The sequence below is a fragment of the Neofelis nebulosa genome, chromosome 11 (genome assembly GCF_028018385.1).
Source record: "Neofelis nebulosa isolate mNeoNeb1 chromosome 11, mNeoNeb1.pri, whole genome shotgun sequence".
NCBI classification, from domain to species: domain Eukaryota; kingdom Metazoa; phylum Chordata; class Mammalia; order Carnivora; family Felidae; genus Neofelis; species Neofelis nebulosa.
In genome coordinates, this window is record NC_080792.1 from 61,309,035 (window position 1) to 61,332,507 (window position 23,473).

A 23,473-nucleotide genomic window follows, 5' to 3' on the forward strand; every position below is an offset into this window, starting at 1 on the left:
CACATATACCATTAAGGTTTTCATTATGGGAAATATGCCTTTCCTCTCCCTCCCTCCCCACACCTTTCCTTTCTTCCTCCCTATTTTTTTTTATGTGTGTTCTAGTAAGCATTATAATTCAAGTGAGATTTAAGTTTCCTGTATTTTCATAGTGATGTGTGTTGTTCCATATTTAGCCTGCCATTAAGGTCTAGGAAATTGCAGCTTTAATAAAGAAGGGAAGAGGGGCTCAGGAAGAAGAAAGGGTAGGAGATTCATAATTTATCAAGCTAGGAGTACTGGCTCATCGTTTATGACCAGGAAATGGTTTAAAGATTTAAAGGTGTGTGTAAGAACCCCGCTAGGTCAGGGCGGGCGTGTGGGAGGCTGGGGTGGAGAGGCTTAGCCAGCTTCTGGTTTCACCAGATACATTTGAAGAGGAAGGAAGAGGAGGGGCTTTCCAGGAAACTCGACATCCCATCAGAAAGAAAGGAGGAATGAAAACTTTTGGGTATTTCAGGAAAAGCAGGCAGGTGACTGGAGCTTGTGGCATGGGGAGGCCTGAGGCTGAGAGGGGTTGTCCAGATTTTAGAGGGGGTGGACCGTTGTGGATGAAGAGTCAGTATAAGGAAGCAAGAAGTCTGAAATTGAGAGGTTGAGCCAGTTTTGATTCTTGTTCTGTTGTCTTCTGGTTACTGACATGACTTAGGGCACGAGATCCTTTGAGAGTCATATCGTGTTCATCTTTAAAAGGAAATGACAGTACAGCACGGGACTTTGTGCAGATAAAAAATATACTCACGTGTGGGTTCATTCTGTCATTGACTCATTTACTTAGCAACTGCTGTGTGGCGACTTCATTCTGGGGGAAACAGACCAACGGAAGAACCAGATGATGTCGAGTCTCTAACATCAGGATGAATGATAGATGATACAAAATGTATATAAATAATAATTGTCATTACTCTTATCCCACAGCTAGTTGAAGGCAAGGGAAGGGGGTGTTCACATTTATATCCTAGAAAGATGATTCTGGGAGCCTTGCACCCCATTCCCTCTGAAACCTGATTTCTTGAAAATGGGACCTGGGGAAGCTCACATTTGCTAGCGGAGTGATGTCTTAGAGGAGTTTCTGCCGTCTCAAATTATTAGGATCGGGGTCTCATTAGATAAAATAGTCAAAAAAGTAGGGTGTAGGCCTCTAAGAGTAAGTAAAATTAAATCACATGGGCAGCCAGACCCAAACCCTGTGCGTTCGAGGGGAAGGATGAGAAAGGAGGAAGTCCACGGGACAAACTCACTGTGGGTGGGTCCCCATCATGATGGATGGCCAGTGTGAATGAAGGAAAGCTTCTGGAATCCAAGGTTTGAGTTCTGGCTCAACGTCCTAACCCTTGTGGGATATGTGCTCTCTGAAAAGGAGTGTTGACAATTCCTACACTTCACAGGACTGTAGGATGTATCAAATGAGATAAAGGCTTTGTAACCTGAACAGCTCTAGCAAATTATTTTCCCCAGAACCTGGCAAATGCTTTTTAAGATATGATTGATTCACCAAAGGGTTATAAAGAGAAAATTAATTACATCAGATATCAAATAACTACCATTCCCTTTTTTACCTCCTCTTTCTCCTAATTGAATTGATTGGCTTTTAAATAAAAAATGGACTATGCAGACTGGTTATTTGGTAGCAAAGACATATACAGTGGCTGTCAAATGAAGCTTCCCTGTCCCCTGAGCCCCAGTTGCTTGGCCTGTGAGAGCCCAGGGCTCTCTGAGGATGATTTCTGCAAAATTCCCCCAGTCTTTCTGCCTGGGGGCTTCTTATATCTGTGGCTTGCCTCAGTTCTGCCTCATGTCAAGTCGGATGCAAGGTGCAATCCTTTTAGGTGCTTTGCACTGAGGCTTTATGAGTTCCCTGTTTCCTAGGAGGAGGTCACACCGTGTCCTGCAAAGCTTACACAGCTGAGTGCCTTCACTTCCATGCTCAGGGTTATCTCTCTAATCTCTCTCCTTTTCTGAAGCTCCATCTAGGAGAGCCTTTGTGCCCTTTCCTGGACTCCTCGGGATCTCCCATTCAATCCCAAGAATCTATCACACAAAATGTCCAAACAAATACAGTTCTTTTTCTAAGAGAAACCCTGGTCCCAGCTACTAATTGAATAAAAAAAAATACTGCCATCTTATAATAAAACACAACAGATTAGCTTTTGAGAGTAGCTAGACATGAAATAAAGTTAAAATATTGAAGTCAGTCTGCCTCATACTCTTCACCCGTAAAGTGATGGTATTCAGATTTTCCTGAGGGAGAGGACTGGCCTTGCACCAGCTGCTGGTCAGGAAGGAACAGGAAGAAAAAAGACTGGCCTGGGCTGGACCCTCCGGTTGTGAATGGTGGGGGACGGGCAGGTAAAACAGGTTGCTGGGCTCACCTGAAGGAGTTCTGCAGAGTGAAGGAGGTGACAGCCACTCTGGTGACTGACGTCTGTGACAGAAAGGGTCACCTCTGATTCACAGGAAGCTACAGATGAATGGATTCATTCCTGTGTGTTTCCACATTCTTACATGCTGGTAGAGGAGTTGAATATAATTTACTAGGACCAAATTGTGCTTTTTCTCCTTTGAAATGCCCCCCCCCATTATTGCAGTATGGAAGAGGACTTGGGGGGAGGGACTTGGGGGCCCCAGGGTGTATTGCTAAAGAAAATGAGTAGGAAGAAGAAAGTTGGAGTTTGCTTTCCTTTACTGTCCCGGTTGTATTTCTAGGCAATCTGCTGCAAAAGTTAACAAAAGTTAACAGGTTCCAGATGATAGCTGAGGGGAAAAAAAAAACACAGAAACTGATTTTTTTTTTTTTGAGACAAGACCAAGAAGGATCATTTGTTCTTCAGGATCCATTTGTGCCAAGGAAGGGCAAGCCTATTTAAAAATACCAAGCCACCTCAGGATTTCAGTGGAAGGTAGTGAGAGCTCCTAATCTCTGTTTCCCTGCCCTTGCCCTCCTACTTCAGTTGTTGCTACGAAGGTTTAGTTGGCTTACTATGCTAGTTCTTACTGATGGAGTGGTTGGGGGTGACTTATTGGCCATTATGTGATTCACCCCAAATCACGTACGTTTCATTTTGCAAATTTCCTGCCCGTTTTTTAAAGTTAATTTTGAGAGAGAGAGAGGGAAAGAGAAGACCACGCGTGCGCGAGCAGGTGAGGGACAGAGAGAGGGAGAGAGAGAGAATCCCAAGTGGGGGCTGTGCTTTTTTTATTTGCTCTTTCAGTAAATATTTACTGAGTGCATACTGTGTTTAGGAATAGAAAGTGGAGGGGCGCCTGGGTGGCGCAGTCGGTTAAGCGTCCGACTTCAGCCAGGTCACGATCTCGCGGTCCGTGAGTTCGAGCCCCGCGTCAGGCTCTGGCCTGATGGCTCGGAGCCTGGAGCCTGTTTCCGATTCTGTGTCTCCCTCTCTCTCTGCCCCTCCCCCATTCATGCTCTGTCTCTCTCTGTCCCAAAAATAAATTAAAAACGTTGAAAAAAAAATTAAAAAAAAAAAAAAAAAAAGGAATAGAAAGTGGAAATAGAGTAATGAACAGGAAGGAGCCCCTGTTCCAAAGTGGCCAAGGGCCTGGTGATATGCAGGTTTGGGGAATGGCTAATAGGGGGCTCTAGCTGGAATGGAGGCATATTTAAGAGAATGCATTGTTGCTAGAGCCTTTGCAAGACATAGGTAATGGTGGCAGGGTCTGCAACCTCCCTATCTTTCAATGAAATATTACCAAGTGACTTAGCAAAGACATTTGTAGAGGTAACCCGACCTCTGTAGAATTTTGATATGAACCACCCAGCTGAGCCTCACAATGGCTCATGAGTCATACCTGCATTTGGGAGATAGACCAAGATACCCAAACAGTCTCATCTGAGGGGACTCTGGGGAAAGTTCTGACACATTGTGGATCATCTTGTAAATAATGGGGCATAACAATGGGTCAGGAAGGGTCAAATGTCATCTTATGCCTGGAAACTTAGGAGATCCAAGACTTCTTTATCTATTGGCCAACAATCAAATGCTTTATCAGGTCAAGGCTGAGAGCTGATGGAAACAGAGTCAGCTTAACCGTGTTACTGGAATTGTTACTCTCATTCTCCAAATAGAGCAGCCTGTCAACGAGTTTTAAAGTATTTAATTTCATAAGTCAGGAGGATGTGGTATATGTTGAAAAGAAGGGTAGTAAGGGAGAGAGTGGAAAAGGCCAAGGCAGTCTGGGGAGTGGGATGTGGTTGGGTGGGCAAGCCTAGAAGTCTCTGTAAGGATTCTTTTGTACCTACTCCTTTGTCAGTGACACAGACTTTGCGTGCAATCGGCATTTGGAGTGATGAGGAAGGGACGAAATCCAAGGTCAAAGATTCTGCATACAGAGCAAAGAGATCTGGCAGAAGACGCTAATCCATTGTTGTTTTGGATGTTGTTCTGGGAGCGATGGTTTGACACTGTGGCCGGAGGCTGCCCTCATTCGTGTGGTATCATAAGCATAAAGCCCAGACATGGTCGAGAGCTGAATCGGTGCCACGAAAGGTGTGTCTGCTTCTCAGGCAACAGAAATATTTAAAGGCAGTAACAATAGCTCCATATATGTCAGAGAAGAAGGTGTTCCCAGGAGGAAGCAGGCAGGATGTCAGAGTAAATTTATCAAGATAAAAATGGTTATCTTTCATCAGTTTTCAGCCTTATTAGTTGTTAAACAAGATCTAGCTCTGAGCAGCATCGTGTGCTGAGGATGAGAGAAACATGAACTCATTGATTTCTTCTTGTGTGAGTGCACATGTCAGTCCAGGAAGGATGCTACTGAGAATAATCCAGACTGTTCTACAGCCTATGGTGAAAGCCTACACACAAAAAAATCTTACTTTACTAAATCTTTCAAAAAAGGAACTGTAGGAGGTAGTAAATTAACCCTGTTATTAAAAAGTCACTGCCTCTTACACAAACCTACTTTTTATACATGCGTACACCTATGTTCCAGCCCTGGCTGTCCCCCTTTTCCATAGTTGTTTCAAGTGGCTTATAGATAGAATAGCACTGTGGCTGATTCTCTTATTTCTGAAATGGAAATATTATTCTCCACTTGTAACACGGTTTGAATCATGAGAACTTAATAATATTTAAACATTAGTGGCATATTAAGTTCAGTGGTTCAACCTAGTACTTTAGAGATGCTGATATCCACATAGATGGAGGGTAAATTTCCAAACGTGAAGTCTCGATGAGTCTGTAAAAGTAAACTTGTTAACAAATCTAAGCAAAGTCCAGTAAGGAACTTTGCTTTATCATTAGGTTCCTAAGCACGTCTTAGTTTTTTCAGAGGACCAATGATGTAAAAACCCAGCTACAGCTATTAAATTTGTAATACAACCCAGCTATTAAATGTGTAATATAATAGAATTTATATTTTTTAGGAAGAGAAGTTAACCTTTGGGAAAATTACAGAAAAGTAGCATTAATTAAAAATCAATAAGATCGAGTTCATAAAGACAGAGTTAATTAGAAGTCAAAAACTGGAAATGAAAAGTTAATATAAAATTAGGCATGAGTGATAATCAGCACTCTTATTTAAAAATAGTGTTTGGGGCACCTGGACGGCTCAGTTGGTTAAGCGTCTGACTCTTGGTTTTGGCTCAGGTCATGATCTCATGGTTTGTGAGTTCAATCCCTGCATCGAACTCTGTGCTGATAGCACGGAGCCTACTTGGGATTCTCTCTCTTCCTCTTTCTCTGCCCCTCCCCTGCTCATATTCTCTCTAAATAAATAAATAAATAAATAAACTTAAAAAATAGTTTTTACTGAGCACAATAAGTTTTAAATTCTTACAAATAATCTTTTTACAGGTTAAGTCTTCATTGCAATCAATAATTTGAAACCCTAGAAGAGGGTCTGCATTCTGCTAGTCACAGCCTGCTAGAGAGGTAGCATGATCCATAGCTTTGTAAAGTGTTTAGTTACACAGAGGTGAATCAAGATGGAGTTAAAAGGTACTTTCCTTCCTTGTGAATAAATGTGTGTATGAAGAAAGGGGAGTGATTTAGTAAACGTGGCGACACACGTTTCATTCGCAAATTCATTCATAAAAGCTTTGTTTTGTTTCATTCGCAAATACAGGAGACAATCTGTGCTGTTATTCTCTCACGTGAGGAGGGGTGAGCAAGGTCAAGCTTGAGCGGAAGGATTTGTATTTTCAATATGACAACTTTCTGTGGGTAAACTTATAAAATGGTGAATAATAGGTTCAAAGATATTTATAAACAAGGAAAAAGTACCATAGTCTTTAGCATTCGTTTTATGCCAACTGTATAATCAATCAGGATGTGTTTAGAAAACTCAGTTAAACTTAGAATTTTTTTTAAATGTTTATCTATTTTTGAGAGATAGACAGAGGGCGAGCAGGGGAGGGGCAGAGAAAGAGGGACACACAGAATCTGAAGCAGGCTCCAGGCTAGAGCCTGATGCAGGCCTTGAACTCACGAACTGAGAGATCATGACCTGAGCCAAAGTTGGAGGCTTAACCGATTGAGCCACCCAAGCACCCCAAGTTAAGCTTTTAATACTGTTAGTAATATTTGGTATGTATTAAATTAATTAAAAAATAAAACGGAATCCTACCTCTTAATAATTTAAAAGGCAATGAATGTTTAAAATCAGAGGCCAAAAAAAAAATCTAACTAAGATTTTAGTGACCGTCTGGTTCAGCTTATGTTTTACAGATAGCACCCCAGGTTGTTTTGAGTTAAGTAGAAAACTCAGACCAAAGGCTTCTATCCTTTATAAATGAGATGCTTTCACCTGATCTTTCCTTAAACTGGCTTAAAATTTTAGCAAACTGAGTAATGGTTATGATTTTCTGCTACTACAGTTTGATTCTAAGACCTTGCAATCCATTGCCATGTAAAAGTCTTCTTTTCTTTGATGCTTTATTCTAAAATTACATCCTTTTAACCGACTTCTTTAATGAAATTAATGTACAGTATAATATTGCTCTTCTAGTTTTTCTGAGATATATTGACATATAACTATTGTATAAGTTTAAAGGTATACATTGTATTGATTTGATACACTTAAATATTGCAAAATGATGACCACTGTAGTGTTAGGTAACACCTTCATCATGTCATGTAATTCCATTTCTTTTTTTTTTTGTGGTGAGATATTTCTATTTCTTGAAGTGTGACAAATACCTGATTGATGGATTCAGGACTGGACTGACGAACTCCGTGGAACGAAGTCAGCTTTCATACATCTCTGGACAATGTTAAAATATAGGGACTATCCCCAAATGTGACGGCATATTCTATTATTTGAAAATTATTTCTATTAGCTTTTTGTGGTACACATGTATGAACATTCTTATGGTGTGCAGAAAGGAGATAATGCAGGTGTTACATGATAAGAATAAGTACGCAAGCATATGTCTTGCCTTTCTGACCTGTAGGGGGAGAGAGACCTTTTGGTAGCATCTTTCTTTTTTTTTTTTTTTTCTTAAATGTTTATTTATTTTTGACAGAGACAGAGACAGAGTGTGAGCAGGGAAGGGGCAGAGAGAGGAAGACACAGAATCCGAAGCAGGCTCCAGGCTCTGAGCTGTCAGCACAGAGCCTGATGCGGGGTTTAAACTCCTGGACTGCAAGATAATGACCTGAGCTGAAGTCGGACGTTTAACTGACTGAGCCACTCAGGCGCCCCTGGTAGCATCTTTCTTGATGAAATATTTTTGAACCTTTCTGAAGGCAGGTGTTCTTGTCCCAGCCTTGTCCAGCCTCTTGTGGACAGACATAAAGGAAACGGGAAGAACTGGGTCTTGACTCTCAGTTCTAAAGCATCAGTACTTGAGACATTTATAACTTTAACCGGATCTAAGACACGGGAGTGTATAATGGGAAAAAGAATTCTACACAAATAGACAATGAATCAGGTGACATAACAGCCTTTTTCCTGTCCCTCTTCTTTGATAGCTTTCCTTAGGAAAAATCCACCATTGTTGAATTTTTTTCCCTGCTCCATTGTAAATACTTGCAGCTGATTCTCTTGTTGTCATTTTTTAAAAATAAAATAACCAGGATTTTGAGAGGACATCCTTTTAAAAGCAATTAAATGGCTCCAGAGCAGAGAAGGAAAAAATATTAAAAGTACGAACAAACAAAAAATTTCTGGAATCACTGAATGGACAGAACTCTTTTGTCACTTGGTGCTGAAGTTGCTTGTAGGGTAGGGCTGAAAAGAAAGAAATGTTCCAGTTGTTTAGATGTGTATTTTGTTTACGGTTGTGTAAATGTCAATTGTGATGTTTTTATTTAAATGTCCATTGTGGTGTGTTCCTGCTGCCCGGCAGGCTGCACACTTGGATAGCCTGCTTCTCTTTCTGGATGCCCTCACGTCTTTTCCATTCCATTTCATTCATTTATTCACTCTTCGTGATTCTCATGGGTCTGAGCACCTCCTGTGCACGGGGCCCTGGAGACAGCAGAGGTGGTCACCGGCATCTGTACTGACGTGTGTGACGCTGAATGAGAAGTGACCTGGAAGAGGCACCAGGGGGTGAAATGCAGCTGTTTGGGAGGCTGTGGACATGGGCGATGAGCCAGAGGAGGACACACGTAAGCCATGTGGCAAGATGCTTGGTGGAGGAAGGATGGGAAGGTGTTGCGGTCGGAGGGAGGGGTGCGGGCGAAGCCTACAGGCAGGAAGCAGCATATGGAGGGTGCTGGCTCTTTAGCTGGGCAGCGGCGCAGCACGCAGGGTGTGAACTGAGGCACGGAGCCGCGGGCGTAGGCAGGAGCTGGGCTTGCAGCCTGGAACTGTGGGTGAGAACCAGCACAGAACTGACATCTGAGAGTGACAGCCAGTGTCTTCTGATCCCTTCCTTGTAAGGTGCACCTGGTCTGGCCCCATCCAGGACTCTGCTGGCACACTGGCGCCCTGTGGGACACTCTGGGGTGGGTCACCCAGGCCGGGCCCGCTTCTGCTCCAAGTCCCCGCCCCGGCACCCTCTCCCACGGGAGACTCGGTCAGCTGGCTCACCTGCCTCACCTACCCCCTTTCCCTGCGGGCTTCCTCTTCACGTAGTGCTTGTTTTCCAACGTTTCTGGTGGTTGACCTTGTGTTTGTTGTTCCTCATACATCTCCTCACCAAAATGTGAGTTCCCAAAGGCAGAGGAGGATCTTTGGGGGTCCCGGCACATAGTACACACTCAATAAATATTTGTTAGCTGAATGAATAACCAAATATCTTTGAATTGTTTTTAAGGAGCTTCAGCTGTGGATGAGAAATAAGAGACAGAAGGAAAAACAATCTAGAAAGCCAATTCAAGCATATGTTTTTATTCCTTTACATTGTCCCATTTATATATTTTCCTATCAGCCCCATCAATAGTGTGAAAGTTTATTCCTGCTTTGGGTCTTTCCATAAAGGAGATTAGGAATGTCAGTGATGGTGTAAACAGCTACAAATATGTGTGCGATTCTTTTGGAATGAAAAAGCACGTTTTCTGAATTCCTCCTTTCCTTAGGATACCATCCCTCACTTTGCCCTACTGTGCCACTGATTGCTGGACTCTAGAGTAAGCCACCAGAAGCGAGGGCTGGGGGCTGGCCTATGCCATGCTCCTGCTGTTCAAATTCTGTCTCAAGATCAGCCCTCCTGGATCTGGTCTCCCTGCGTGGGAACCATGTTTGTGAGTCCCAATGTGCATCCCATACTGGATTGTCCTGTGGTTCCAGATGCTCCACCCTCTGACCAAGGGCACCCAGGCCTTGCCCGTGCCATGTCTCCCATACTCAGTCCTCTCGGGCTCTCCTGACCCCCCCGGACTCCCCTTCTCGCTTCCCACTTCTTGGTTACCACAGTGCTTCTCTTGCATTTACATGTGACAACCTCCTCCTTCAGAGACCTTTGAAGACATCCTTGCTGGTGATCAATTCATCTCTCTGTCATAGTGAACTTTTTTGTGAAAACTTGTTCTCTTGTGAAACTGGACCTTCCTGGATTTTCTCATGTCTGTCCTAAATTCTCTGCCGCTTTTTTTTTCTTGCATACCTACCAGTTTCCCCTCCATCTTTACCCCATATGCAGGCAGCAGTCGAGGCAGATGCTTCTGTCTTGTGTACATCTGTCCATTGCTCTTGCCTTGGGAGAATCTTTCCCTTCTTGTCATTTCTTCGAACACTTTGCTCAGGCTGCACCTCCCTTTCCCCCTAGAGCCCTAAGCAAGGATGCTGTCCATGCTAACGACTGGCTATTTCCATCTGGTCCCCACCCTGTGATTTAATTCTGTGAGTTTGTCTAAAGGTAAACTCATATTTTTTAAAGTTTATTTATTTTGAGAGAGAGAGACAGAACGAACAAACAGAGGAGGAGCAGAAAGAGAGGGGGACAGAGGATCCGAAGCAGGCTCTGTGCTGACAGCAAAGAGCCCAGTGTGGGGCTCAAACTCACGAACTGTGAGGTCATGACCTGAGCCGAAGTTGGGCACTTAACCAACTGAGCCACCCAGATGCCCCTAAACTTACCACTTCTTAAATCACTTTTCTCCATGGCAGTAATCCTTATCATTGCCCGGGTTACAAGCCTTGGAGTCACTGTTGTATAATTTCTCTTCACACCTCTCCATATTTATTTTACAAAATGCTTTTTTATTCCATCTGCTGCTTTTTAAACTTGCTGTCATCACTGCTCTGTCTGGAATCCTCATTTATTCCCCAATTACCACAACTTTTCAGTTTCACTCTCTCCCAGTCCAAATTTCTCACACAGTCACCAGATCATCATCATCATCGTCATCATCATCATTATTAGTATTATTTAATAGTAATAATTGTTATTATGGTTATGTACTAACATCAACTCCATAGTCCACTGCCTTCTATTTTCTCTCCTCCCAACTCTCATTCCAATATGTTTCCATCTGTGTAATCATTAAACAGATTTCCTCACCTCACAGGTTCATATTCAGTCCTTCTTGTCTTTAGTTTTTCTTTAGTCAGCCAGTAAATTTATTTCTTATTGCTATAATGTGCTCATTTTCTTTCTGCATGGAACACTGCACACTTTCTTCTCCCTGGATAATAATGAGGATGATATGATAAATGCTTATATTTCTGAGGGCCTCCTGGGTATAAGACGCTGAGCCATAGGTATTATCATATTATATATTTCTATTTATCCCTCATAATGAGTCAATGAGTTAGAGACAGTTATCATGTGTGCCTCACAGATGGGGAAATGGGAACCTGGAGAGCTAAGGCACGCACTGGAGCCAGTCGTTGGAGCTCTGTGTGTCAGATAAGCGATGCAGAAGAAGGAGCATAGGGTCGGGAGCCTGGCAGATCTGAGCTTAATTCTAACTCGGTCAAATCCTAGTTGGGAGATTCAGGTGAGCGGTTGAGTCTTTCTGAGCCTGACTGTTCCTACTCATAAAATGAGGATTAAATGACAAAATTTGTGTAAAGCCCTGCCATGGAGCGTTTACCAAATATCCTTCTGTTGTCTGTCTCTTCTGTCTCCTCTCTTCCATGGAAAAACCTTCCCCGCGCATCCCAAACCCTCCCCAATCCCGTTGCCTCTATATTTCCGTAGCAATTTTAATTTCTCCAGCTTAACTTATGACTCATTTATGGACTGCCTTCATTCAGGTATGTGGGTGCTGCCTTCCTGGGTAGATTTTAAGAGCAGGGATGATGCATTTTAATTCTGCATTTCTAATGGTGCTCGACAGAGTGAGGAACACAGAAGAAAGGCTGAATTTTTACTTCCTAATTGACTTATCTGCTTAGGTCACCATTTGATCTAGCGACGGCTGATGCAGTCACCCACGCAGGCCCGTGCACCCTGGTCCCATCAGCCTGCCATTGTTAATGACACTCTCCCTCTCATTTCTCTTCCCAACCGCAGCGTGTGCGTTCCGGTACAATGGGCTCTCCTTTGTCTACCTCATCTACCTCTTGCTCATCCCCCTGTTCTCGGAACCAACAAAAGCAACGATGCAAGGTAAGAGACGTGTGCTGTTCTCTGCTGAGGTCGGAATGCATTTCGCTGGGCTTCCGGGTCTGTCTTTATCTGATACGAGAGATGCTGTCTGTGCGTCGTGCTGGTCCCGTTGGGAGCGGGCGTCAAGTGTTTGAGCAGCTGCAAGTTGAGTAGCGTGGAGCTGGTTGGTGACACGTTTTTGTCATTTACAGAGCTATCCTCCCCCACAAGTTCCCAAGTCGGACTTCGTTGGTATGCTTGCAGTGTATCTGGAACATTCTGGCTGGTTAAGGTGAACTCAGGGTATTTTCAACAAAATAAGGCAGAGGGCGGAGCAACATTGGCACACGCTTTGCATATTGGATTGCTGGGGAGAATGTGGTGGCAAGTGGAAAGGAGGCAGAGCACCGTCTTAACATTTCCAAGCCACGTAGCAGGAGTACCGGGTAGGAGGCCGGGTCCTGGTCATGACTTGTTTATACATCAGCTGAGATCTCTTCCATATGCCTCAATCAAGTACTGGAAGAGAGTAATCTGAGTCTGGAGGAGGGTTTCTCAAGCATGTTGCTGCAAAATTTTGGATCCATTTCCCATTGCCCTGCAAGAATCTGAAGGCATAGAAAAGAATGTGACAATTTCTTCTGAGGTTCAAATTAGGAGGCATGGTCTGCCTTCTAAGTTTCCATATTTGAAGTTCTTCCACAAGTATAAACATTAAACCACACCAGGTCAATTTTTCCAAACAATACCGTCAGAAATAAAGACTGTGCCCAGTGTCTCAGGTGAGATGGCTGTATATTAACATGGAAAAAAAAGGAAGTTGTGTTTGGCCCAACCAACAGGGTGGTGCGGGAAGGGCCATTGGTCACTGCCACCAACTTATCAACTTGTGGTGAGTCTTCAGGAAAAGAGGTGACGACTTGGTGTATGCAGAACAGCAAATAATGGCTCTGTCTTTCCTGAACTATTGCATTTATAATGCATATTATGATTCTTCATCTGAATAGTGAGGACTGCAGATGCCGTGTTGACTTTCCTGCCTGAGGGAGAACCGGAGTAACCACTCTTGTTTTTTTTTTTAAGTTTATTTATTTATTTTGAGACAGAGAGCACATGAGAGTGGGAGAGGAGCAGAGAGAGAGAGAGAGAGAGAGAGAGAGAGAGAGAGAGAGAAAGAGAAAGAGAATCTCTCACTGACAGCCCAGAGCCCAATGTGGGGCTCGAACTGATGAACCGTGAGATCATGACCTAAACTGAAATCAAGAGTCAGATGCTTAACCGACTGAGCCACTCAGGTGCCCCCCTAAGTAAGGACTCTTCGAAGTCACTTAAATCCTTACTACAACAAGTGACGAAGAGCTGGAGAAAAGTGAGTGCAAGCATAATCCTTATCAAACCTCAAGATCCCTTGTTCAGGGGACCACACCCACTCTTGCCTCATTCCTACAGTTCAACATAAACGAAGACATTGAAACAGAGTAATTTCTGGCCTCAGAACCAAGGTTATAACATACGGGCAACTTGTATTTCATGGCTTGGCCTGGAGCTCATGTTTAAAAAAAAAAAGGGGGGTATCATACACATTCAGAAACAAGTGCTTTAAAAATGAGTACCTGGGGGCACCTGGCTGGCTCAGTCCGTTAAGCGTCTGACTTCGGGTCAGGTCATGATCTCACGGTCTGTGAGTTCGAGCCCTGCGTCGGGCTCTGGGCTGACAGCTCGGAGCCTGGAGCCTGCTTCTGATTCTGTGTCTCGCTCTCTCTCTGCCCTCCCCCGCTCGTACCCGTCTCTCTCTCTGTCTCTCAAAAATAAATAAACATTAAAAGAAATAAAAAAGGAGTACCTGTATATATTCAATTAAATGATCTGTTACTTTTATATCAAGATATCTCCTTATGGTTTTATCTGAAAATCAGGTAACTGGAATTTTCTCCCTTCATACTTAGATGACAGTGCCCGGCTTTGCCTTCTTCCCAACTAACCAGCCCTGCTTTCTGTCGAGTTGCCTCAGTCTCTGCAGGGGTGGTCGTGCGACTATTTCAGAAGCGAGGGACAATCGGCCCAATGTTTCTACCTGGTGCACCAGGGACTGACACTGTTAGGAGGTGAAGCATGAAATCAAAAGCAAAAAGCCGTTCTTCTCTATGTAAAGAAATATCCCGAATTCACAAAATGTTGCAAGGTCAGTGCCCAGGCAAAGCATGATCAGCACGCATGTCTGCTGGTGCTGCTCCTAATGGGAGAGGGGGAGGCACTGGGCTTGAAACGGAAACCCACAGGCATCTGTGCAGTTAGTATAGGGAAGCACTGTTGTGAGTACTTTCCTCTTTCCTGCACTTCAGGACCAAGGAGCTAAGATACAGGACTGATATTCAGATACAGTAACCTCACTTATTTATTTGTTTGCTTGTTTGTTTGTGGAGACACAGAGGGTCTCTAGGCGAGGATACCCCACATATTTTTTTCTGAACGTGCAGGGCTCACAATCCAGACATTTCTAAAGTCTGTGTTTGGAGATACCCACACTGGGCATTTCTGGCAGTGCGTGGTCCGGGACCTGCAAGCCGACGTGGCATAGACACAAGCAGTGGTGGGTCTGGCAGAGTGACCACAGTGTGGCTTTTCAGGAAGAGTCAGGCTCCGACATGCTCGGACCTCCAAATTCGCGTTCACCTACGTTTCTCATGAATCGGTAGGAGAGCATGTTGTCAAACCGAAAGAACTGTCAGCAGCCTCTGTGCTGCCTGCTCGCAGACTGTCTGCCTGAAGCCACAAGTGAGTTTGGATTGCCCCTGGAGCCAAAGGCGTCTGTGCGCATTGCAGGGACCACATAATGACGTGGACCCCCTAGACTGGAAGCATGGTGCTGACATGTAAAAGTTACCACGTGACCCCGTGCCCTGCATTTGGTCTGTTGGATTTCTTTCACTCTTGTGTGATTATGTTTCCTCTAAGTGTATCCATAGAGGGACAAGCAGGTGGAGAGTTTCAGGGTTGCAGCTTGGAGGGTGTTTCTGTGGCTTAGTTCCCGGCCTCACGATTTCGTGGGTTTGAGCCCCGCATCGGGCATCAGGCTCTGTGCTGACGGTGCGGAGCCTGCTTGGGATTCTCTCCCCGTCTCTCTGCCCCTCCCCTGCTCACACTGTCTCTGTCTCTCTCAAATAAATAAACTTAAAAAACTGTAAAAAAAAAAAAAAAAAAAAAAAAAGAGTCAACAGGGGTGTCTGGGTGGCTCGGTGGGTTAAGTGTCTGACTCTTGAGTTCGGCTCAGGTCATGATCTCGTGGTTCGTGAGTTTGAGCCCACATCGGTCTTTGCACTGACTGTTTGGAGCTTGCTTGGGCTTCTCTCTCTCCCTCTCTCTGCCCTCCCCTGCTCATGCTTGCTCGTTCTCTCTCTCTCTCTCTCTCTCTCTCTCAAAATAAATAAATAAACTTAAAAAAAAAAGAGCTAACAGAGGCTGGAGGACTATAGTCATTAGAAGATTATATAATTACATTATTGCAATATTGTGATGGGACTGTATTAGACTACAGTGGGGGGGAGTCAGGGGTGTCATGAGCAGAACTGGGACACAAGAGCCACTGAGTGTCACTAGAACCACAGGAGGCAGTCAGGGGACCGATCCGTGCGGACAGGCATGCCTGGCACTCTTACTAATAAGAGTCATGTGAGGCAAATGAGACAGTTCCATGTTCGTGGTCAGTGAACTACCCATAGCTTTTCAACTGTCAGGAGGGGTGGTGGAGGGGATCTTTCCCTTCAGTCTGTTTTCTACCAGACAAAACATCCCTAGTTACTTAAAAGTGATTTTTCCACCGCTCCATCCAGATGGACTTGAGCTGGAGGTGCTTCCTCCTGTCAGAATCCCTCCTAAACTGCCATGTGCAGGAAGCTGAGGTGTAAGTTTGGAATTGCCTCTGAGGACTAGGCACCCCATTTCCCAGCTGTCAGGAGGCCTTGGAATTTCTCCCTGGGAGTTGATGTCTGAAGGGAGCTCTCTCTCCCCTCCAATTCCTCCCTCTCTCGCTTTCTCTCTCTCTCTCTCTCTCTCTCACATACACACACACACACGGGTGTGCACACTCAGGCCATGGAGAACAGGCACCTTTCATCTGCCATAGGTCAGCGTGCAATTACTTAACTCAACAAGACCCTCACCCCTCTTCTTGCCCTTCGGATTTCCCAGGCAAGTCATATTTCAGAGCCGCTCCAGGCCCTGGAGCTCACAGGGGTGTCTCTGGGAAGCCACTCTCACTAGGCTTGAAAATCTTTCTAAGATAGTTAATTCTCTCGGCTTCTCCACCATTCTGTTTCATATCCTCTTCGGGGGAAGGAACCACGGGTTGAGAACAAATGTCCTTTGCCATAGCATTCATTACAAAGTGAGGGAGGCTTGGTTCCTCAGCTCTTTTAGGGTTTCCTCTGAAACTGAGCCAGAGTCCCATTTTAATGCATTTATTATCTGAGTCTCTTTCCCTTCTGACATGTAAACTTCAAGATGGAAGGATTTTGCTGTTTTGTTTACCCTGTATTTCCAGGTCACAGAAACAATGTCTGGTGTATAGTAAGGCAGTCAGTAAATATTTATGGAATGAATGAATGAGTGAATTTATACTCACACTTTCTCATTTTAGAAGCATTTATAAACATAGCTATGGTCTTATGCTTACCTCAGTCTCCATAATAACAAACATCATAGAACAGTTTATTGTCTATTTTCATCCCTCGGAGACAGAAGCTTAGGGTACGATGGGCCATGGATTTTGCCATTTCAGACTTAATTGGGGTCAGAAGATCATGAGTAATTTAGTAAATCAAGATGTTTTATGCTCTTATAGGCATTTTATTTAAGCATATAATACTGTAGGAAGGAAAAGAAATCTTTTTCTGCTGTTTCCCTAACGGTGTGCTTTGTATTGGGATTGAGACTGCACTCCATTAAACACTAATATATAATTAGCTTCAAGTGGCTCATACATTTGAAGTCAAGGAGATACTAAGTTTTAAGTTTATGTATTTATTTTTGAGAGAGAGAGAGAGAGAGAGAGAGAGTAGAGCAAGCATGAGTATGGGAGGGGCAGAAAGAGAGAGAGGGAGGGAGAAAGAGAGAATCCCAAGCAGGCTCCATGCTGCCAGCCCAGGGCCTGATACAGCTCAAACCCATGAGCTGTGAGGTCATGACCTGAGGCGAAATCAAGATTTGGAGGCTTAACCAACTGATAATGCCTTAACCAGGTGCCCCAAGATACTAAGTTCTCTAACCAGACACAGATTCCCTATACCTTGTGGCGTATGGAGTATACCACATCAGCCAATATGGTGGAAGAGTGTTTTGTTTGAATGGAATATAAGTAATAAAACATATTAGTTGCAGAAGAAGGCCATGGTAAATGCTCAGTGTATATTGGCTAATAATAATATTATTATTTTGAAGTACACTATCACTTTGAACATCAGAGCGAGAGAGTTTTAGAAATCCTAGCCTCATCTGGATGACCACCATCAATATTTACCTCGGGACTTTTCCAGTGCTCTCTCAATATCTCTAAGAATCACGTGCTTTCCAACATTTCTTGCTAAATCGTATTTGGGTCAAATAACCTGTTAATAGAAAGCCAATAGCACTGCCTACTAAGCACATATTATTTATGTGCATGAACTAGTTTAAGTCTCACAACGACATTTTGAAGTGGCTGCTGCTATTATTAAAAACTGTTACCCCAAATCCTTGTACTGCAGATGGAGACTGAATTCCAGGTGGGTTGAGAATAAGCCCGAGGACACACAGGTGCCCTATGGGTGGCTGTGCTCTTAGCAACTATGTTGTTCTGACTCATGCCCCCGAGAGAGAACAAGGTCCTCTGGGGATTTGCGAGCGACAAGGGAAACCTAGTCACTTAATAAATACTTGTTGGCTGATAGATTACTAGGCTCCAGGTCTGGAGAGATAGTTTGAGTATATTTAAAGGAGATATTTTAATTTGCATTGGTTCAGATTGATAACCTATGCCTTATGTTATATAGAACATATATCTTACGGTGACAGGTTATTTCTTTCAACAAATATGAATTCAAAGACTTCCCTTCGCAAAATACGATGTTTGAATTTGTGAAGGATAAAAAGAAGAAAAAAGGGTTCTTCGCCTCTCAAACACATGGATATTATATATCTCATTGAATGAGAAAGCCATATAATTATTCAGTGATGCTGTCATCTCTCTAAATTCATCTCACACTGCTTTCCTGCAGTTGGCCTTAGGAGTAAGCTGGGTCTGATTTATGCAACATTTGGAGTCCCTTCAAAGGCGGGGGGCGGTGGCGGGGGGGTGCTGGTGATGTAATTAGTCTTGTCAATTTTAAGAAAAGAGATAAAACCCTTGGGTGCCTGGGTGGCTCAGTCAGTTGAGCTTCTGACCTCAGCTCAGATTCATGAGTTTGAGCCCTGCATCGGGCTCTGTGCCGACAGCTCAGGGCCTGCAGCCTGCTTCGGATTCCATGTCTCCCTCTCTCTCTGCCCCTTCCCTGCTTGCTCTCTGTCTCTGTCTCTCTCTCAAAAATAATAAACATTGAAAAAAATTTAAAAAAGAGATAAAACCCAGAATATTTAGTATAAACAAAATATCTTCAGGTCTCTCCTCATTATAAATGAGGGTGTTTAAAGTTTATTTGAATGTGGGGCGCCTGAGTGGCTCAGTCAGTTAAGCGTCCAACTCTTGATTTCGACTCAGGTCACGATCTCACGATCCTGAGATTGAGCCCCGTGTCAGGCTTGAGCTGAGTGTGGAGCCTGCTTGGGATTCTCTCTCTCCCTCTCCCTCTGCACTCTCTTTTTCTCTCAAAAGGCATCAAAAACATAAAGTTTATTTGAATAAGAACACCATTGTTGCTGCACACAAAGGACAAATACACACGGAACATCTTTCCATGATGAATATATGTGGATATAAGAATATATTACATGTAGGATGTTGTTTTCAAATGAGATACCCAGACAAGAAGGCAGCATCCTGAAGGAAGTAGCGATTAACTAGATTTACCCTGGAATCTCGACTACAATAGTAGGCAGTGCTTTCTTGACCCAGACCAGAGAGTTAGATGTCATATCTGGAGATGTCCTTGGAGGGAGGATGTTAATAACAGTAAAGGTAGCCAACTGTTATGTCACAGGGTCTATTGTAAGCACTCCCTATATAGTAACTCATTTGATAAGAAGATAGAAAAATGATTTATTGAAAAGGGAGAACCTCCATTCTGGAATGAAAAGAAAAACCCACATTTATTGTGAACCGGATTATAAATCCACTTAACAAGCTAGGAATAGTCCATAGTGAGGTTCTCATATTACTGTTGTCTCCTCTTATTAAGGAATTGGTGGGGAGGCTGCATTTGTGAGACTTAGATGCCTGTTCTCCTTCTGCCACCCCACCTCATCAAGCCTTTCCATGGGTCCTTCCCCACAAAACTGTGATAGAGTGAGTCCTTGCACGTACCTGGTCATAAATTCTTGGGTCTTGACTGTGTAAATGCTCCGGGTCCAGGGCGTCTTTCAGTTGGTTTTAATAAAAAGTTTTACATCTTTTCATTTACTCTGGATAAATAATAGTTCTGACATTAGAAGCATACATCTGGCTACAGTGTGAATTTGCTGTTCGCTGGAAATTGCTTCTGTCTGCTTGCTTGGTCCTGCCAGCAGGTGTTCTCTTGGGCTGCTGGATAAAAGGCTCTTATCTTAATAGTGTTATTCAGTTCATATAGTCACTTCCTTTTTGGGGGGTCCATGATTAAGAATTCTCCAGCCCCGCCCCCCCCACACACACTAAGACATACGGAGATAATTGTTGTCTAAGATGTATAATTCTCTCTAATGCCAAAGTTGTCTTCTTGTTTGAAGACCCATACTCATTCTGAGAGCCTTCTTCCCAAATGTTTGCCAAGATTGGGCAACCCTGTAGGAGGTGAGAACAGCACTCCCAGTGGTAGAGGCAAGGGAAAGACCTCAGGTGCCTGTGTGGATCTTTCTTAAGTTTTCTGTCTTCATTTATGATGGCTAGCTCCTCCTGCAGTAGGGGAAGCACAGGTAGTGGGTCCAGTCCTGTGCTAAAGCCATATTGCCAGAGGAAAAACAGAACCACATGCTGCCAACCCTTTCGGGCTTTGCCTTCAAATATTTTTCAATACGTGGTTTGTGGAGGAGATTTTTATCTTCCTTGTGATCAAAGGAGTGAGTCCCTGAAATATCTTGTTTTTTTTTTAAAATAAACTTTGCTTTGTTATTTTGAATAAGGTAACAGGTCCCCTGGTATATTTGCTTGCATTTACATGTGTAAATTACAAAGAACGTATTTTTTTTCCTCGTTGTTGGGATGTCTTTCAACATTTGGAAGGGGGATAGAATTAGAGAGGGTAGTAAAGGAGATGAGGCTTCACTGAACTTTGGTGACAGTGGTTAGCAGGCCAAGTTAACTTTTGTAAAGGATTGCCAAAGTTAATTTTAAAATGACAGGGGAGGGGCGCCTGGGTGGCGCAGTCGGTTAAGCGTCCGACTTCAGCCAGGTCACGATCTCCCGGTCCATGAGTTCAAGCCCCGCGTCAGGCTCTGGGCTGATGGCTCGGAGCCTGGCGCCTGTTTACGATTCTGTGTCTCCCTCTCTCTCTGCCCCTCCCCCGTTCATGCTCTGTCTCTCTCTGTCCCAAAAAAAAAAAAAATTGAAAAAAAAAAATTGAAAAAAAAATTAAAAAATAAATAAATAAAAATAAAAAAAATAAAATGACAGGGGAGAAAAAGATATTTTCATCTATCCAGCTCTGAACAGGGGTCCTGCTTTAGGTGGAAATTGTACTAATCATACGGAGACTCTGTGTGTGTGTGTGTGTGTGTGTGTGTGTGTACGTGTGTAAAATAATCATCAAAAGGGCCTTATTCTGAGGTTCTCACCCAGGATGCACCTTAACCAGAATCACTAACAGCACCCTGAGAAAAGAATGATGTTCAATTTTCCTCTATGAAGAGGCGAAGAGGTCTGTTAACTTGTAAAAACATGTTTAGACGTCAGGGAGGAAATAGTAGCAGATATTTAAAACTGCTTGCATCTGGTTTTTGTTAAAAACACTGTTAGTCTTTATACCATTAGACTTATTATTACTATGTTTTATTATGTCATAATAAAGCAAAACCCAAGAAAATATTTAATTGAGTAAATTATTAGGTGTTTTACTATTAATATCTGCTCACCACCAAGAGGAATGCTAACAGAAATAACGAGATGCTTGTTTCTCGAACTTTTGAATGAATTAATTATAGGTCCTTTTTCAGGATGGTTCAGATGTAACATTCTTTTGTTTTAAATTTGGCAACCACTGCTTGGTCAGAGAAGGACTTTCAGGAATACATGTAATTCTTAGCCCAGCAAGCATTGGATCATGTTGGTTTATGACGGGGGATAGGTTTTCAGAAATCCCAAACGCTTTCCTTTATTTGGCTCTGATATACCAAGCCTGTAATATGGCTTTAGCTGTTGTTCAGATGAGGTCCTGTCATTACAGGAAGGCCGTTTACCTGAATTGGTATCAGTTTGTTGATCTCATCTCCAAATTACTATTCTTTTGTTTATTCATTGGACAAACATGTACCATTGCCTACCCTGTCAGGCTTTGTACTGGATAGACTGTATTGGATAGACTGAGGTAAATGGTATGGGCTCTCTGTCCCCAGGATATAAATCCAGCTCTGCTATTTATTTAACTGTGTGGTCTTGGGCAAGGTCCTGAGATTATCAGCATCCTTGTTTCCCCATATGTTGAGTCCTTGGCACTGGTCCTTGACACAGTATTAAGAGATCTACCTGTGGGGGTCACGTGTCATGTACATGGGCACCTACTTATGCCATATATGCTGAACAGATGGATAAAGAGCTCTAGAAATCATAGCTCCTCTCCTACATTTTTTTTATTATAGTTGACATGCGTTGCTATATTAGTTTCAGGTGTACAAATAGTGATTCCACATTTATATGCATAATGATGTGATCACGTCAATCTAGCCACCATCTGTTACCACATAAAATCGTTAAAATATTATTAACTGTGTTCCCGTTCTGTACATTGCATCCCCATGACTTATTAATCATCATGATAAGCGGTAGTTTGTACTTTTCAATCTTCTTCCCCTGTTTCGCTTATCCTTTACCCTCCACCAGCAACCACCAGATTGTTCTGTTTCTCTAGTCTGTTTCTCATTCGTATTTTAGATTCCACATATAAGTGAAATCATACCATATTTGTTTTTCTATGTCTGACATATTTTACTCAGCACGATATCCTCTAGGTCCATCCATGTTGTCACAAATGGCAAGATTTCATTCTTTTTATGGCTGAAGAATATTCCACTATATATCTTCTTAATCCATTCATCTATCAGTGGACACTTAGGTTGCTTCCATATCTTGGCTAAATAATGCTACAGTGACCATAGGGTGCATTTATTATTATTTTTCTTATTTAAAAAAATTTTGTTAAGTTTATTTGTTTATTTTGAGACAGACAGAAAGCAAGTGGGGAGGAGCAGGGAGAGAGAGAATCTCAAACAGTCTCCATAGTATCAGTGCAGAACCCAATGTGGGGCTTGATCTCACAAACCATGGGATCATGACCTGTGTTGAAATCAACAGTCAGACATTTAACCGACTGAGCCACCCAGGCGCCCCCATAGGGTGCATTTATCTTTTTGAATTAATGTTTTCATTTTCTTTGGATAAATACCTAGAAGTGGAATTGCTGGATCATAGGGTAGTTCTTATTTTTCTGAGGAACCTCCATACTGTTTTCCACAGTGACTTTACCAATTTATATCCCCACCAACTCTGCACGAGGGTTCCCTCTTCTCCATGTACACACCAACAGATGACATCTCATTGTGGCTTTGATTTGCATTTCCCTGATAATTAGGAATATTGAACCTCTTTTCATGTGCCATCTATAGGTCCTCTTTGGAGAAATGTCTATTCAGGTCCTCTGCCCATTTTTAAATTGTATTATTTGATTTTTTTGATACTGAGCTGTGTTAAGGATTTACCCCTTATTGGTTATATAATTTGCAAATATCTTCTCCCATTAAATAGGTTGCCTTTTTGTTTTGTTGATGGTTTGCTTTGCTGTGCAGATGCTTTTTAGTTTTATGTAGTCCCATTTATTCAGTTTCGCTTATGTTGCCCTTGCCTGAGGAGACAGATCAAAAAAAAAAAAAAAAAAAAAAAAAAAATATATATATATATATATATATATATATATATATATATATATATATATATTGTTAAGACTAATGTCCAAGAGATTACTGCCTATGGTTTCTTCTAGTATTTTAATTCTCTGGTCTTACAGTTAAACCTTTAATCTATTTCGGGTTTATTTCTGTGTCTGGTATAGAAAATAGTCCAGTTTCATTCTTTTGCATGGAGCCGTCCAGTTTTCCCAACACCATCTATTGATGAGA

The 23,473-nt window shown here is 42.8% G+C and overlaps 1 protein-coding gene across 3 annotated transcripts in view; it reads left to right on the plus strand.

Annotated features, from left to right (window-relative positions):
* The window catches only part of LOC131490416 (piezo-type mechanosensitive ion channel component 2), a 470,949-nt gene that overhangs the window by 68,196 nt on the left and 379,280 nt on the right, over window positions 1-23,473 (plus strand). For all 3 annotated transcript variants that reach the window (XM_058692724.1, XM_058692725.1, XM_058692726.1), the window contains exon 2: window positions 11,909-12,004. In XM_058692724.1, coding sequence (XP_058548707.1) covers window positions 11,909-12,004 — 96 coding nt within the window. The remainder of the gene's footprint in view (window positions 1-11,908; window positions 12,005-23,473) is intronic.